The 14,801-nt window shown below is 35.6% G+C and overlaps 1 protein-coding gene across 4 annotated transcripts in view; it reads left to right on the forward strand.

The window, feature by feature from the left end:
* The window catches only part of PHF3 (PHD finger protein 3), a 115,644-nt gene extending 109,697 nt beyond the window's left edge, over nucleotides 1-5,947 (forward strand). For all 4 annotated transcript variants that reach the window (XM_069070708.1, XM_069070710.1, XM_069070711.1 and 1 more), the window contains 2 exons: nucleotides 2,663-2,858; nucleotides 3,087-5,947. In XM_069070708.1, coding sequence (XP_068926809.1) covers nucleotides 2,663-2,858; nucleotides 3,087-5,215 — 2,325 coding nt within the window. In that variant the 3' untranslated portion in view covers nucleotides 5,216-5,947. The remainder of the gene's footprint in view (nucleotides 1-2,662; nucleotides 2,859-3,086) is intronic.
* The last annotated feature ends 8,854 nt before the right edge of the window (nucleotides 5,948-14,801 follow it).

The following is a 14,801-nucleotide window of genomic DNA, read 5'->3' on the forward strand; positions in this document are numbered from 1 at the left end:
TGTGTGTGTGTGTGTGTGTGTGTGTGTGTGTGTGTGTGTGTGTGTGTGTGTGTGTGTGTACAGTTATTAATATCATCTTACATGTAATTGGGAAATAAGATATACAGGTACTGAGGCATAGAGATCCACTGAAAAAGTCGAAAGGTGTATGGGAGAAAATATGGGAGAGAGCAGATTGGAGGAGGGGATATCCTGTGAGACTGCTGTTTTGAGGTGGTGGGTAGGGGAAAAACAGGAAGAAAATTAGTAACTCAAAATCTGGCAGAAACGAATGATGTAAATCAGAAGTTAATAAAGCATTTAAAAAAAAAAAAGGATGTCATCAGATAGATATATGCCTAGAAAAGGAATAGGACTGATCATCTATGGAGAGAGAACCCACAAGTGCCACTGATATCCATGCAATGTCAAAAGATCAAGAAGAAGCCTCCAGAATGGAAGGGTTATGGAAAGAACTGGGCAAAAGTTACGTAGGACAAAAAGGTATTGATATGGTGAAATCTATACGGTTTGAGAGAGTATTCACATTGAGAAGATCATAGATTCATTATACTAAAGGAGAAAAATATAAATGAGCTGTAGTGGGCATCTGATAACAGAAAAAACAGAAAGGCTTGAAAAGTAGTATATTCGAAATAGAGGTGAAATAGTTAGCATCTTGGAGGACAGAGTCCCAAAAGATCTTGACACATGAGAATATTGAACTGAATCACATGAAATTTAGTGGAGGAAAATGAAATCCAAACATTTGGATTTAGTAAACCATCTTTGTAAATAGATGATAAAGGTATAACTAGACAGTAGTTCTTCTGGAAAAGATCTGGGGATTTTAGGTCACAAACCCTTTGTTACAGTACAATAGAACAGCCAATAAAAAGCTGATTTGTCCTTTAGGCTGCAGTAATTGGTATAGCATTCATGGCTGGAGAGGCAATAACTCTGTTGTACTTTACACTGGCCAGACTATCTGAAATGTTCTGAGGGCCACTTAAGAAGTACATGTATAGACCGGAGAGTGAGAACCAAGACTCCTTATGGACATAATAAATGGGTATCAGGTCAAGGAATTGGGGTTGTTTAACCTGAAAAAGAGAAATCTTTGGGGATATAGCTGTACTAAGTTTTGGAAGGGCTGTCACAGCAAAGAGGAGTTAGATTTTTTTTCAAGGCTCTCAGTAGGAGGAAATTACAAAGAGGTGAATTTAGGGTTGATATAGGAAAAAAACTTGCTAAAAAATGGCATCCCAAAATGAGTTCACATCATGAAGTATTTAGGATCCCTTTATTTCTTGATGTCTTCTTAAAAAGACTGGATGATGTGTTGGGTAGAGAAACAAAGTTTTTGACTAGTTGCCTCTTAAAGAATCTATGATTCTAAGTGAATACATTGATGAGGTGTATAGAGCCATGTTCAGATCATTGATACTTATTTTCTTGCTAATATTTGAATGATGACTCATTACTTAAACTTTGAAACTGTTTCTAATTTAGCATTTGAATTTTAATATATAACTTCTGGGTGTGTGTTATGGGCCATACATCAGATTGGGTTCTCCCAACCATAATGACAAATCTACATGAAAAAACCCACTTGTAATTAAGTTATAATTGCTGTACCACCATTTAGAGTAACACTTGTCTTTCTGGAACATGGTTGAGAAATAGGAAGAAAGATCAAAGTAGCCAGAATGGATTTCACAGTCGGTGCTGTATGTTCAAAGAACTTGTAAAACCATGATAGATTACAGCCAGCAAATTAAATTTGTTGGTTTGGGGACAGGGGAAATGGCGAGGAAGGGGTTTAAGAGGGAATGAAAGAACATAGAGGTAAAAGTAAGGAGAATAGAATAATTTGTCCCATTGTAGAAATACTACCAAATTGACTATCCATTGACCTTATCTCTCTGGGTACTTTTGCTTATGTGTATATTTATAAAGGGAGTTGGTCTAGGTGATTGGTAAGGTCTCTCCTATGTGTACATTTCTTTGATGAAAGAAAAGAAGCTTATCCATGACATGAGACCTGTCAGCCACAAGGACTTTAGTATTTTTTTTTCATTTCGTCATACATACAACGAACAGAGGCATCATGGTGGAGTACAAACAACATTGGTTTTTTAGGCAGAAAACCCAATTTTGAATCCTAACCTACTATGACCTTGGACAACTCAGTTGTTCTCCCTGGGCCTCAGTTTACTCATCTGTAAAATGAAGGTGTTGTACTGGAATAGGTGGCTCAAGGTCCCTTCTACCTCTGATTCTGTGCCTGGAAGATGTTATCTAAAAAGTACCTTCTATCAAAAATAGGTAAAAATATACTTCACTGGTGGATTGAAGGGATCCGAACTTGTGAATTAATTGGTGTTTGGGAATTGGTGAGGCAACTCCCTCTACACAGAAGCACATATGTCAGAGGTGAGATTTAGTTCATAAATTTAGAGCTGGAATGGACCATAAGAAGCCATTTAAACCAGCCCCAACATTTTAATAAATTAGACATTAATATAATTCTTAACCTTTCCACAGGGATATGGAAAAGAAGAATCTGTTCTAGTTAAAATATGTGTTTAAATGATAAATTAATTTACAAAATTTTTATGAAATGGTGTTATTTTAAGTATCACTTTAATTTAGGCTGAACATTTGTTATTTTTCTTACCAGGAAATTTGTGTGGTTCGTTTTACACCAGTGACTGAAGAAGATCAAATTTCTTATACATTATTATTTGCATACTTCAGTAGCAGAAAGCGCTATGGTGTAGCTGCTAATAACATGAAGCAGGTTAAAGATATGTACCTTATTCCTTTGGGTGCCTCTGATAAAATTCCACATCCTCTTGTGCCTTTTGATGGACCTGGTAGGTATACAGATTAATATTTAGTTATAATTAAAATTAAGGGTTACCCTTTGGCCAAACTTTCTTATAGTATCTTTTCCTTCTGTAAAACTCTGTGCCTAAGGCCAGCTTGGACAATTTTTATAAAAGATTAAATGCAAAAACAAAAAAGGTAAATATGTTAATTTTTTATCTGAAATGAAATACTTATAAAATGTTTATATTAATTTGTGTTTTCATTTTTTACAGGACTTGAACTACATAGACCTAATCTGTTGTTGGGCTTGATTATCCGTCAGAAAATGAAGAGGCAGTTTACTGCTAGTAGTAGCACTAGTCATGTAGATGAGACTCCTGAAAGTATCCCAATGACCTTGCCCCCTGATAAAAAAATTAAAATAGAAATTTCTAATGAGGAAGAGCCAGAGGAAGAAAATGATTTTTTTAATTCTTTTACAACTGTATTACATAAACAGAGAAATAAGCTTCAGCAGGCTTCTCAGGAAGAAATTCCAGCTGTAATGGAGCCTATAGTAGAGTTGCTCAAACAAGAGCCTCCCAAACCTCTAAGGTTTCTTCCTGGTGTGTTGATAGGCTGGGAAAATCAACCTTCCACTCTTGACTTAGCAAATAAACCACTGCCGGTGGATGACATACTTCAAAGTCTTTTAGGTACCACTGGTCAGGTACATGAACAGACTAAACCAGCAGTGGAACCAAGTGCTACGGAAGAAATACCTTTAATAAATGAACAAATGAGCTCAAAAGAAGAAAAAATAGATGGTTTGGACATAGCTATTGGTGAAGCAGATGATATGAAGGTAAAAGTGAATGACCCACCCAGATCTGCAGAAAATTCAGCAGTGGTAGAAGATACACCAGTAGTGGGAACCTCTTTGCAATTAACAGGAACTTTGCCAGGTCTCACTCTCAAAGGAAAACCACCAGATGTTTCTACTGAAGCATTTTTAACAAATTTGTCTATTCAGTCACAGAATGAAGAAACTGAAGAGGGTAAAGAACAAGTATCAAAAAGACAAGAACAAGAAAATGTTTCACAAGAAAATAAGACTTTAAATACCAGTTCTCCCCCTGCATCTAATGGAGGAAAAGGAAATGGAGAGAACATTAGCCTAAGTCCTGAAAATATGACAGCTACTACATCAAGGTCCCCACAATTCATTAATCTTAAGAGGGATCCCAGGCAGGCAGCTGGACGAAATCAGCAGATAAATTTGGACAACAAAGAGGGGGATAGTAGCCGAAATGAAGAAAAAAAAAATATACCTAGTCAATCACATGACAAAGAACACACTGGATTGATATTATCCCAGCCCACAGACTTAGAGGAAAAACAGACTTCTGTAGAAAAAGACCCACATTTTCAGCATAGCAACGATTCAAAGTGTGAGGATCAGCAGATAGCAACTTCAATAGAAAATGCACATACTTCTCAGGCAGAGGAGACAAAACACTTACAGGATGAGTCTTCAATGCAAAATATTGAAACCGTACACACATTTCGAAGGGGACCAGCAGCAACAACTACATCTCATTTTGAAGCAGGAAACACATCTCAGCCTGAATTTAATTCTAAAACCACCAACTTCACTTCAAAAAGCATGAGCCCAGGATCAGGTGGAAACTTTTCACCTGTTAGGTTACAGCAACACAACTTTCAGCATCCTAAATCTAGTCCCCCTGGCTTTCCATTTCCAGGGCCCTCTGCTTTCCCCCCACAAAGCATGTTTGGATATCCACCACATTTGCCACCTCCATTACTTCCTCCACCAGGCTTTGGTTTTGCTCAGAATCCTATGATGCCTTGGCCACCTGTTGTTCATTTACCAGGTCAACCTCAACATTTCATGGGCCCTCATGCACAAGCATCAAGATTTTCAGGTCCACAGAACTTTTATCCTGTTAAAGATAGTCGGAGACCAGAGAGGCGTCATAGTGACCCCTGGGGCAGACAAGACCAACAGCAGTTGGATAGATCGTTTAGTAGGGGGAAAGGTGACCAACAGAGATTTTATGGTGACTCACATCACCTAAAGAGAGAGAGACATGAAAAAGAATGGGAGCAGGAGTCTGAAAGACACAGACGTAGAGACAGAAACCAAGAAAAAGAGAGAGACAGGAAAAGTAGGGAAGAAGGGCACAAAGACCAAGAGAGGTCACGGTTATCACACAGTGATCGAGGATCAGATGGAAAATCAAATAGAGATAATAGGAATGTAGAGAAAAAACAAGATAAACCTAAAAATGAAGACCATGAAAAGGACAAAGAACGGGAGAAAAATAGGCATAGTGAAAAGGACAGGGACAGACACCACAAAGATAGGGACCACACTGACAGAGCTAAAAGCAAAAGGTAAAAGATGCAGGCTGTTTGAAAATCGCATTTAAATACCTGTTGTATGGTTCATCTTAAAAATTTTGTAAGAATGCCTGCTAGGATTGTGCCATCTTTTTAAAATTCAGTGTTGGTGTTTTGCAGAAATGTCTGTGTTTTGGTACAAAGCTCTGTGTACCAATGCTTGTCATCCTTTACATCATACCAACTGTTCCTAGGTGTAGGAGTTTAACATTTTTCAAAAGTTTTACATTGCTGTATATTCAAAGATTTCTTTTATTAATATGCAATAAAGGCTTAGAAATTTTAGTTTTCTTCCATAATTGGTAAATTTGGTTATATATGGAATATACTGCCTCATATAAATGTCCTTTAAGATGATTAATTCTTTAGGGCAAAGTTCACTGTAAGTTTGTTTTAAAATTGCACTGTTTTTAAAGGAAGATTGTAGAGGAGTTTAAAAATCCAAACTGAATTTTATTAATCAGATAACTAATATAGCTGAGCATTTTTTGACAAGCCTTTGGAAGCCTGAGCAGTACATTTATTGCTTTAAACTGCACTTGTTTAATAAGACATTTTTAATGCCATAAACTACAGCTTTGTAGTAGACCATTATTTTCCCTTTTGGCTCTTCAGAAACTTGAATACTTAAGCTTGTACATGATCTTGTGTTTTGCTATCCTTTTTACTGTAAAATGTAAATATTTTAAGGGATATTTTGATTCTTAATCTGATAAAATTTTCTCACCTATCTTGTGTGTTTGATTTCAAAACAGTAAAAGGATGCTTTTCTAGGTTTTAATTACACTTAAAACATACTTGTAAGAGATCCATAGAGCTGAATATACATCATATATTCATCTGTTGGTTAAGTTCGAGAAGGAAAACCAGGAGTAGTTCCTTATTTCCTCTTTCATACCCAGCTGACATTTAAAAAAAGCAGCATTTCCCTAGACGAATGTCAGAGTTGTATATTACCAGGGTGTACAGATAGACTTTACTCTGCATAATACTTGTATTCCTAAAAAGTTGTGTGTAAATCAAATTTATGTAAATTAAATAATTTTAAATCACAACAGTAGCTTTCTCTTTAAAGGAATCATTGTGACTCCTTTCACAGTGAATAATTAGTCCCAATTCATCTTTAGTGTAAATCTGAATTTTAATATATAATGGCTTACTTAATGATGTGCACAGGTATGTATACAACATAAACCGTGACACTTTATTCAGCATTGTTGATATAAGTGAAGAATCTAAAATACATGTTGTGGGATTGCTGTAATTTAAAGTTTCTTCATGATACAAAGTAATGCAGAATTTGAAGCCAGGAGAACTAAATTTTACTTGTTTATTTAAGTTCATGAGAACAGTATAAATTAAAAGCAGCTGTACACAGGAGCATAGCTGTAGAGCTAGGATATCCTCATTTTTTACATTTGAGGAAATGAGGTAAATTAAGAAGATTATCTGTCAGTGTTACTGTTTAATAGCACTGGTAATGATTGCAGGGTAAAAGCAGAGGTTTTTTGAATTTCATTATTTCTTTTTTGGTGGGTGGTGGGTGGATGCCTATTCCACAAGAACCACAATAACACTGTTGACTCAAACATTAATCATCAGAAAATTACCTGAAATAAAAGTTTTCATTCACTTGTTTAAACTTGATTTAGCTTAACTTTACCTTTTTTTCCTCTGAAAACTATTAGTTTTTAAAATTAATCTTTTAAGAACAGTCATTTAAATTGCATGTTTTAATTAAGAGGATTAATTGATCCTCTTTATCACTATGAAAAAACAATGGTTCCCAATTAAGAGCAAGTAGGTCTTTACTATTTTTTTAAACCTTTAGCAAAATTGCCATTTTAAGTGGAGCCATTTAAAATCAGGAATAATTTGACTGACTTACCTGGTTTTGGCTGAGCAGGCAATAGACAAATCATTTGCAGGCAAGATTTCTTGTTTTTTCGCCTTTACAAAGTTCAGGTAAAAAAAAAAAAGCAAACTAGGTGATGGAGGAAAGCCAGGTTCCTAGCTATTTCTTGAGTTGAAATTGAGAAAATTAAACTTTTAGGGTATGGGTACCTGGAAAGTGAGAGGTGTAGCAGTTCATGGGGAAGGTGACTTTTGAATTGTGAGCAGTGAAAGTGGCAAACTTTTCTTCCTTTCTCCCTTCCCCTCATTTTTAATGTAGTAGGAAAGATAACTTCTAGAAGCAGTCTTGGGTAAAATGGTTGAGAAAGAAAAGTAATTTTTGGTAACCCCTTATACTATGTTTTTCAATGAAACAACTCAGGTTATTTTTTTTTATAAAGCTTCACTGATTTTGTTTTAAATATTTTAAATCCATAGAGCAAGGAAGCATTGATAAGCAATTTGCCCTTAACTTTAAATCACCTTCCTATCATCTGAAAGATGAGGAAAAAAGTTTGGAAGAAATCTCTTTACTAAGAGCTGTTATGTTCTCTGGAATCCATCAATGAGTCCATTCCACCAGTCTTAATTTTGGATCTTCCTTCTCATTTGTTTCAACACTTTCAAGGCCAGCCCCAAGACTGCCCCCTCCTTACTGGTACCCTGTGTGATTCCTTGCCCCGCGGCCAGAACTATCCAGATAGGCAAAGTCCTAGTATCGCTTTGTTCAGCAAGTTGCTGGAGTATTGATGGATAAATTGGTTTCCAATTTCTTTTTAGATTTAAAAATGTTTATGTAGATTAAAAGTAGTATATCCAAAAAGAAAAGCAGTATGAAGTACCAGTAACTAGTAAAAAAAAAAAAAAGTGATTGGTGTTTAAACAAAACTACTCTAGTTGGGTGTTTCACTTTATTATTTTATGTTGTAATATATATTTATTTGGGCATGAGTACTTAATCTATTCTAGGCCTTAGGCAATAAGAATGTTGCTGGAAAATATAAATTCACTACAAGAATTTGCACTTTAAAGGAATCCTGTTTTGAGTCTTTAAAAAATAATTACTGAGCCCCCACAATTTTTATAATTTTCTCATACTACTAATTATTATACTTTATATGTTTAAGTGTAAGTAAGATGATGGAATATCTCGCATTTAAGAGCACTGGACTTGGAGACAGAAGACTAGCTTTTGAATCCCAACTTCACTAGTTGGAGTTATGTAGTCTTTCTTGGACAAGTCATAGATAGCATATACTCTGTTGTGCAACTGTGGTCCTCTACCCCTCTACTAGAAGGAAGGAAGGAAGTATATTTTCTTTTCTTTTTGTCTCACTATTTCTTTGTGTTCTTATCATCTACAAAATGAAAGGAATGGATTAGATGATTTTTTTGAGGTCCTTTCCAGATAAATATTTGAAAAGCATTTTACAAATACCTCATTTTATCCTCACAATAACCCTGTGAGGTAGGTGCTGATATTATGAGCCTGATCTTATAGGTGAGGAAACTAAGGTGTGACTTTCCAGAGTCATATCACCTTTCTGAAACTGGATTTGAACTCATCTTTCTGACTCCAATTCCAGTGCTTTCATACACTTTTCTCTCAACCCTGTGAGGTAGGCAGGTAATGAAATCATTATTTTCCCCAGTTTTGTATTTGAGGAAAGAGGCTCAGAGAATTGAAGTTATTTACAATGATAGAACTGGAAATGTGACTTGTATTTTTTCAACTCAAATCTTCCTTGTCCAGAGGTCTGTTTCTTTCCTGTTTGGTCCCTTGTCATTTGTTCCTTATAATTAACTGTACACAGCTTTTTCTTACTGGCGCTTGATGAATGTTACGTAAGACTGAAGCAACAAAACCTTTCCAGAAGAAGACAACAAAAGCACTATTAAAATAGCTAACCAAGTAAAAGCACATTTGAGTTTTTTTCCAGAGGGGTAGTCCCAATTTTCCTTCATCCAGCCATGAGTTCTCAGCCTCCCTTGTAGTCAGTGTCCCATGCTGGTGAGATGAGTTAGGGGTGGATTCATAGGCCATGGAACATCAACAATCAATCGCCAAATGTTTATTAAGGGCCTATTGTGTGTCAATCACTGTGCTAGAGCAGAATAAAATTATGTTTACAGGATACAGACTTAGGGACTTTAAAGGCTTCCAAAAAAAAACCTTACAAATGAGGAAATGGACTCATGCAAGTGAATTGACTTGTCCAAGGTCTGGTAAATATTAATCAGCAGTGGTGAGATTTGAACTTAAGGTCCTCCAGAGTCAGTGTACTTTCTGCTCAAACACAGGTGCCTTATGAACCCCATAGACTACTTAGAGCTGGAAGGGAACTCAGAGACCATCTAACTGACCCTCTCATTTTATAGGCTTGTAAAATGAGTGACAAAAAAGGTGAAGTAATTTGCTTAAGGTAATGGGTAATATAGGCCAGTTTTGAACTCGGGTTTTCTGAATGTGGCTTCATCATCAGTGTATTGTGGTAGTAAGCAGAACTAAGCACTAGGGATCAGAGATTTAGCAGGCCCAGGAACTTGACATAATTGCTAGACCAGCGAAATTTAAAGTGTCATCCCATTTTCCCTTTTGCTTTCGTATCTCTTGGAAATTTCTTGCCTGTTCCATATTTGGGGCCTTTGTGAATGTCCAAAGCTCTAAAATATCAACACAAATCAGAGTTCCCCCATCTACTTTTTCTACAAAACTATCCAAACTTTAGTGTGGTGCTGTGCAAAGAATTGGAGTGAGAAACCTCGATTTGAATTACACTATTGTCATCTAACTACCTGTGTGGTATTGGGCAAATCACTTGACCTTGTCTGGGTCTTTGTTTTCTCATTTTTAACATGAAGAAGGTCTCTTTTAAAAAAATTTCTAGTTTTAAATCATATGAGTGCTTGATTAAAGAAATTCTCTTGAAGGTGTAGTAGGGTTTCCCTCTTAAGATAATTATAACTTTAAAGAGCTTCCAAAGTTTTAGTGCAGTGGGAGGAAGGGTGATTTTTGAGCCCGTGTTCCCTTTACAACATTCTTTTGTCTACCTTTTTACTCTTCTACCACAATGAAATAACAAGCATAAACAGTTTGGTAGTTCATTTCTGGAAGATTCATGAACCCTGGTGTTTGATTAATCATTATTACTTCAGGAATGATCAGAGGAAAATACAAAACCTATAGGATTAAAATAAGTACACCTAGGAAGATTTATGTTTATTTGCTCAGGATTAGTCACAATGCCTCAGTATTTGTCTTGGTATTTTCCTCCCACTCCCTTAACACTTTTGTAGTTTATACTATAGTAAATGTTATAAACCTTTTCCATGTGTGTAAAAGACCAGAATAAGTGGGTTTTTTGAAATCATGATTTAAGAAAATGCTATTTTAGTAATTTTTCCTTAAGTTCATGAACTCTCTAAAAACAACAGATCTCCAGTTAACTCCTGTAATTGTTTTTTTTTTTTTTTTTAAAGCAAACAGGGTTAAGTAACTTGCTTAAGGTTACAGGGCCAGTTATTTCTGGGTGTGGTGCTAAGTATCTGAGCCTGGTCATCCCGACTTGCTGAGCCACCTGGCCACACCTAAGCAATTGGGGTTAAGTAACTTGCTCAAGGTTACAAGGCCAGGTGATTCTGGGTGGGTGCTAAGTATCTGAGCCTGGATTCGATCCCCAGGTCATCCCGACACTGGAGCTGGTGTACCTGGCCGCCCCAACTCCTGTAATTGTATTCATTTACCAATATACCTTTCCCTGTTTAAAAAAAAAAAAAACAAGCAAAACTAATCAATTCAGTAGCTTCATAGTACCTAGAGAGAGAAGGTAACCTCAGACAGTATAATCTGCTCGTTTTGCAGGTGAGCATACTTAATCAAGTAGGCTTAAGGCACTTGCTCAGGGTTATACGAGACAATAGACGGAGAATTTGAACTTTGCTCCTCTAACAAAAGGGCAGTGCTTTTCCTATTGTACTACTCATCTGAGAGAATGCTACAGTTCATATGCATAGTTCCTCATCTGTTAAGAGAAGGGAGTTGAATTTCATCTATATTTCTACTTCATTTCACCTTAGTTCAATTTTCATATAATTAAAAATAGACACCTAAGCATACTCATGGATAGAGAGGCATATTTTTGGGGAAGTTAGTGAGTTGGGAAATTAGGTTTGCCTGGGCATAGCTTCATAGAAGAGGCTATACTACTTGGCACCTCAAATTTTAAAAGTTGAATGGGGTCAAGATGCACTCTTACTGAAGTTTTTTTTTCCTTAGCAGCCCTGAATTTTCTGCTTTCATTAATGGGTATTTATAACCTTTTCACAATAGTTTCTTGGGAGTTCTACCAATGCATCTGTCTTTACTGTTAGGCCTTTCTAAACAGATAGTGATATGTATAGGTCAAGAAAGCAGCCACTTAAGTGAACTTGGGATTGTATAGTGTTACAATTATACTAAAGTAGGTTAAGTAATTTTCATAACAGTTTATCAGACAACTCCAAACGGGATTTAGAATAGCTGGATCAAGGCATTTGAGTACCCTGAGCAAGATTTTAACATCGTGTATCACTGTCAACTGGGAATCTGAGCTATGGTAATCATAGTTTACATACATATAACATTAAGATTTACAAATTACATTATATATTTTATTACAAAACTTGGTAAGATAAATTTGGACATTGCCATTTTAACAGACGAACAGGACCAGAGAACTGCTGTTAACTTACCCATAGTAATATTGCTAGTGTCACAAACAGGACTCAAAATTGTGTCTTCTGACACTAAATATGATGCTTTATCAACTATATTGCCAGACCTCCTGTAATGTGCTTGTTACATATGTAAATAATCAAATAGAGCTGTGTTCTCATTGATCCAAGAGATCCCTTCAGTGATAGAAGATTGCAAACCATCTGTGCTTGCCCATGCCATGCATGATATACACACAACACCAGTAAAACAATAGCAGCTCACCATGGAGAACAAAATGTTCCTACATTACAGATATGATTTCTAAGGTCCCTTTCCTGTGTTAAATCCTAGGTATACTAATAAACAATGGCATTCTTACCCCTTCCCCTGTATCTACTTACCTTTTTTTCATACTGGTGCATGAAGCAGTAAATTGCTTGAGTATTTTGTCCACCCCTTGTCTAGATTCTGGTTGCCATTATAAATCTTGCTAACAAGCTTTCACTGACTTAAAAATCAATCCTGCTGTATTTTTAAAAAGCTATTATGTAATTGTCTTGCCCTTTATTTTAAATACTACTACTCCATTGTGGCTCTCCAGATGTGATTTTTAGTGTTGACGAGGGCATGGGATGTGTTTGTACAGCAGCCACTGTGGTGCAATGTCTCCTGAAAATTGTGCAAGAATTTTAACCAAGCTTCAGTTCTACTGCTTCCTGAATGAGGCAAAGAGAATCATCCACATTGTTTAAAAAATAGAAGGAAAAAAATGGTTAGAACTTGTAGAATAGAAAACTTTTCTAAACTTCCGTAGATAGGTAATTCCTAATTTTTAGGTCAACATGTGAAACTGTACCCTGCTTTTGATAGCATAAGTAAATCAAGTCCGTGTTGTCAAAACTCCCATTTTGGTTCAAGTTAAAACTCCTGAAACTAAATGTTATACTAGAGCTATTAATTGTTTGAGTGATGTCTTCACAATTAATTCCGAACAGATCCAGTGAGCATTGCTGTAATCCAAAGGCAAGTAGGCAAGGGGAAGGAAAAGGAGTCTGGAAAATAGTAAGCAGTTATACCAAATGAACTGGAAAACATTTCAGTAAGCAAATATTTGCACACAAATATAGTAAAGATACAAAAACATGCATATAATTATTTACCTGGTAGGCCTAAAATCTTTAAAAAATTAAGCATTGCTGGTTATCAAAATAAGTTTTTACATTTTCTTTTTCAGATATTGGCATCTCAATTTCATGTTAACTTTCTTGGTGGCAAAAGAATAACATGATGACTGAAAATACTAATCAAGACTATTGAGAAATGATGTTAATATGTTACACTGATAACTTTATAGTCAAAACACAGAATTCAGTCTGGTCCAGTTCTGCAAATATTTATTAAGTGCCTAACCTAATTACTATATGAGTCTGGGGATACAAAGTCAAAATAATGAAAAGTTACTGACTTCAAAGCTCACATTCTAAAATGAAGCACAATTTCATACTACAACATAGATGGGTATTATTTTTGGTAAAATTGTTAGTCTACCTTTGGAAAACAAGATTCTAAAAATTCATTTTGAGCAACTGCTACTTTTATGACATGTTTAAAGAACAATGTTAAAAGTTAATTCTAAAGGTATAGGTATATAGTCCTATATATATATATATATAGGACTTCTAGTAGTATAAGAAGTGAGATCTTTTGATAGATGATTAATTTAACACTAAATTCACTTAGCAAACCACGGTATAAACACTAAGACAACCCTAAATAAGGTAAAACATTTAAAACAACAATAACTTTAAATTTTAAATGCAATACCAGTTTTAAATTGTGATATTCAATGTTTTCCCAATAAAGTATTACCAAAGAAAATTAAACTTTCAGTGAACTCATAACCATTACAATTTAAGTAACCTAGTCAAAGTCAAGGTAACTAAAGATTCTAATGTCTAGGTTTATTTTGGGTATCCAAACCAACTCAGCAATTAGCCTTATTCATCTCCATCATAAATATTGTATCCTTCTGATTTAATTAGCTCAATTTTTTTTGGATCATGAAAAAATGACACATCTTTAATTTTGCCAATAAAATCTTGGTTAAAAAGTCCATGAGTAACCATCTTTACTCCTCGACCAAATTCAAAACCACCCAAATAGCTGACACCACCATAATTTAAAGCAATGTAATTTTTTGTTGGATCAATATCTTCAAAGATAATTAGATCACCATTGAGGTAGACTTTGATAAAAGTCTGGTTTTGCACTACCCTTACATGATGCCATTGTTTACAACATAAGAGAGCACTGCTATTCATTAATGGCACAGATATTCTTTCTCCCAAGTTAACCACCACTTTTAGAGTTTGGTAGTGGAAACCAATGGCCAGGAAGTCATTTTCTTCATGTTCAGCATTTCCCATCCACAAAATTAAGCCTTCTGCTGCAGTTGTGCTAAAATTTAAGGATACAGCGGTGAACTGAAGGTCTCTCTTTTTATAATTTGGATCAATGTACTTAATGTAAGAGTTACCAACAAATTTTGCTGTAAGAAATGAGGTTTCAGTCTCACAGTATCTACCCACCCAACCCAGTGGACACATACAAATATAAGAAGCAGGCTGAATAGGTATACAAAGAGACTGATGGAGACACAAATTATTCCTACAGTATATTGACTCTTCACATGTCTTCCCTATCCAATGTGGTAAACATTTGCAAGAGAAATTTGAGTCTTGTGCTATACATTTTCCTCTATTCTTACATACCTTGTACCCACAGGGAGTTCCATCACAGTCACCTACGTTGGAACCACTTTTAGCTCCTTTCTCAGTTAATTTTAATTCCCTATTATTTATAAGAATTTCTCGAACACAACCATTAAATCCAACAGGTCCGTTCTTTATGGCCATAGGGTTGACAAGGCTTAACGATGATACTCCTCCAACATAAAAGTCTGTACTTGTGTCGAGGGCTCTCATACCAGCAGTGG

Source organism: Petaurus breviceps, unplaced genomic scaffold, assembly GCF_028583685.1.
Source record: "Petaurus breviceps papuanus isolate PSGF00001 unplaced genomic scaffold, PetGlider_PUasm1.0 90822, whole genome shotgun sequence".
Classification (NCBI taxonomy): Eukaryota; Metazoa; Chordata; class Mammalia; order Diprotodontia; family Petauridae; genus Petaurus; species Petaurus breviceps.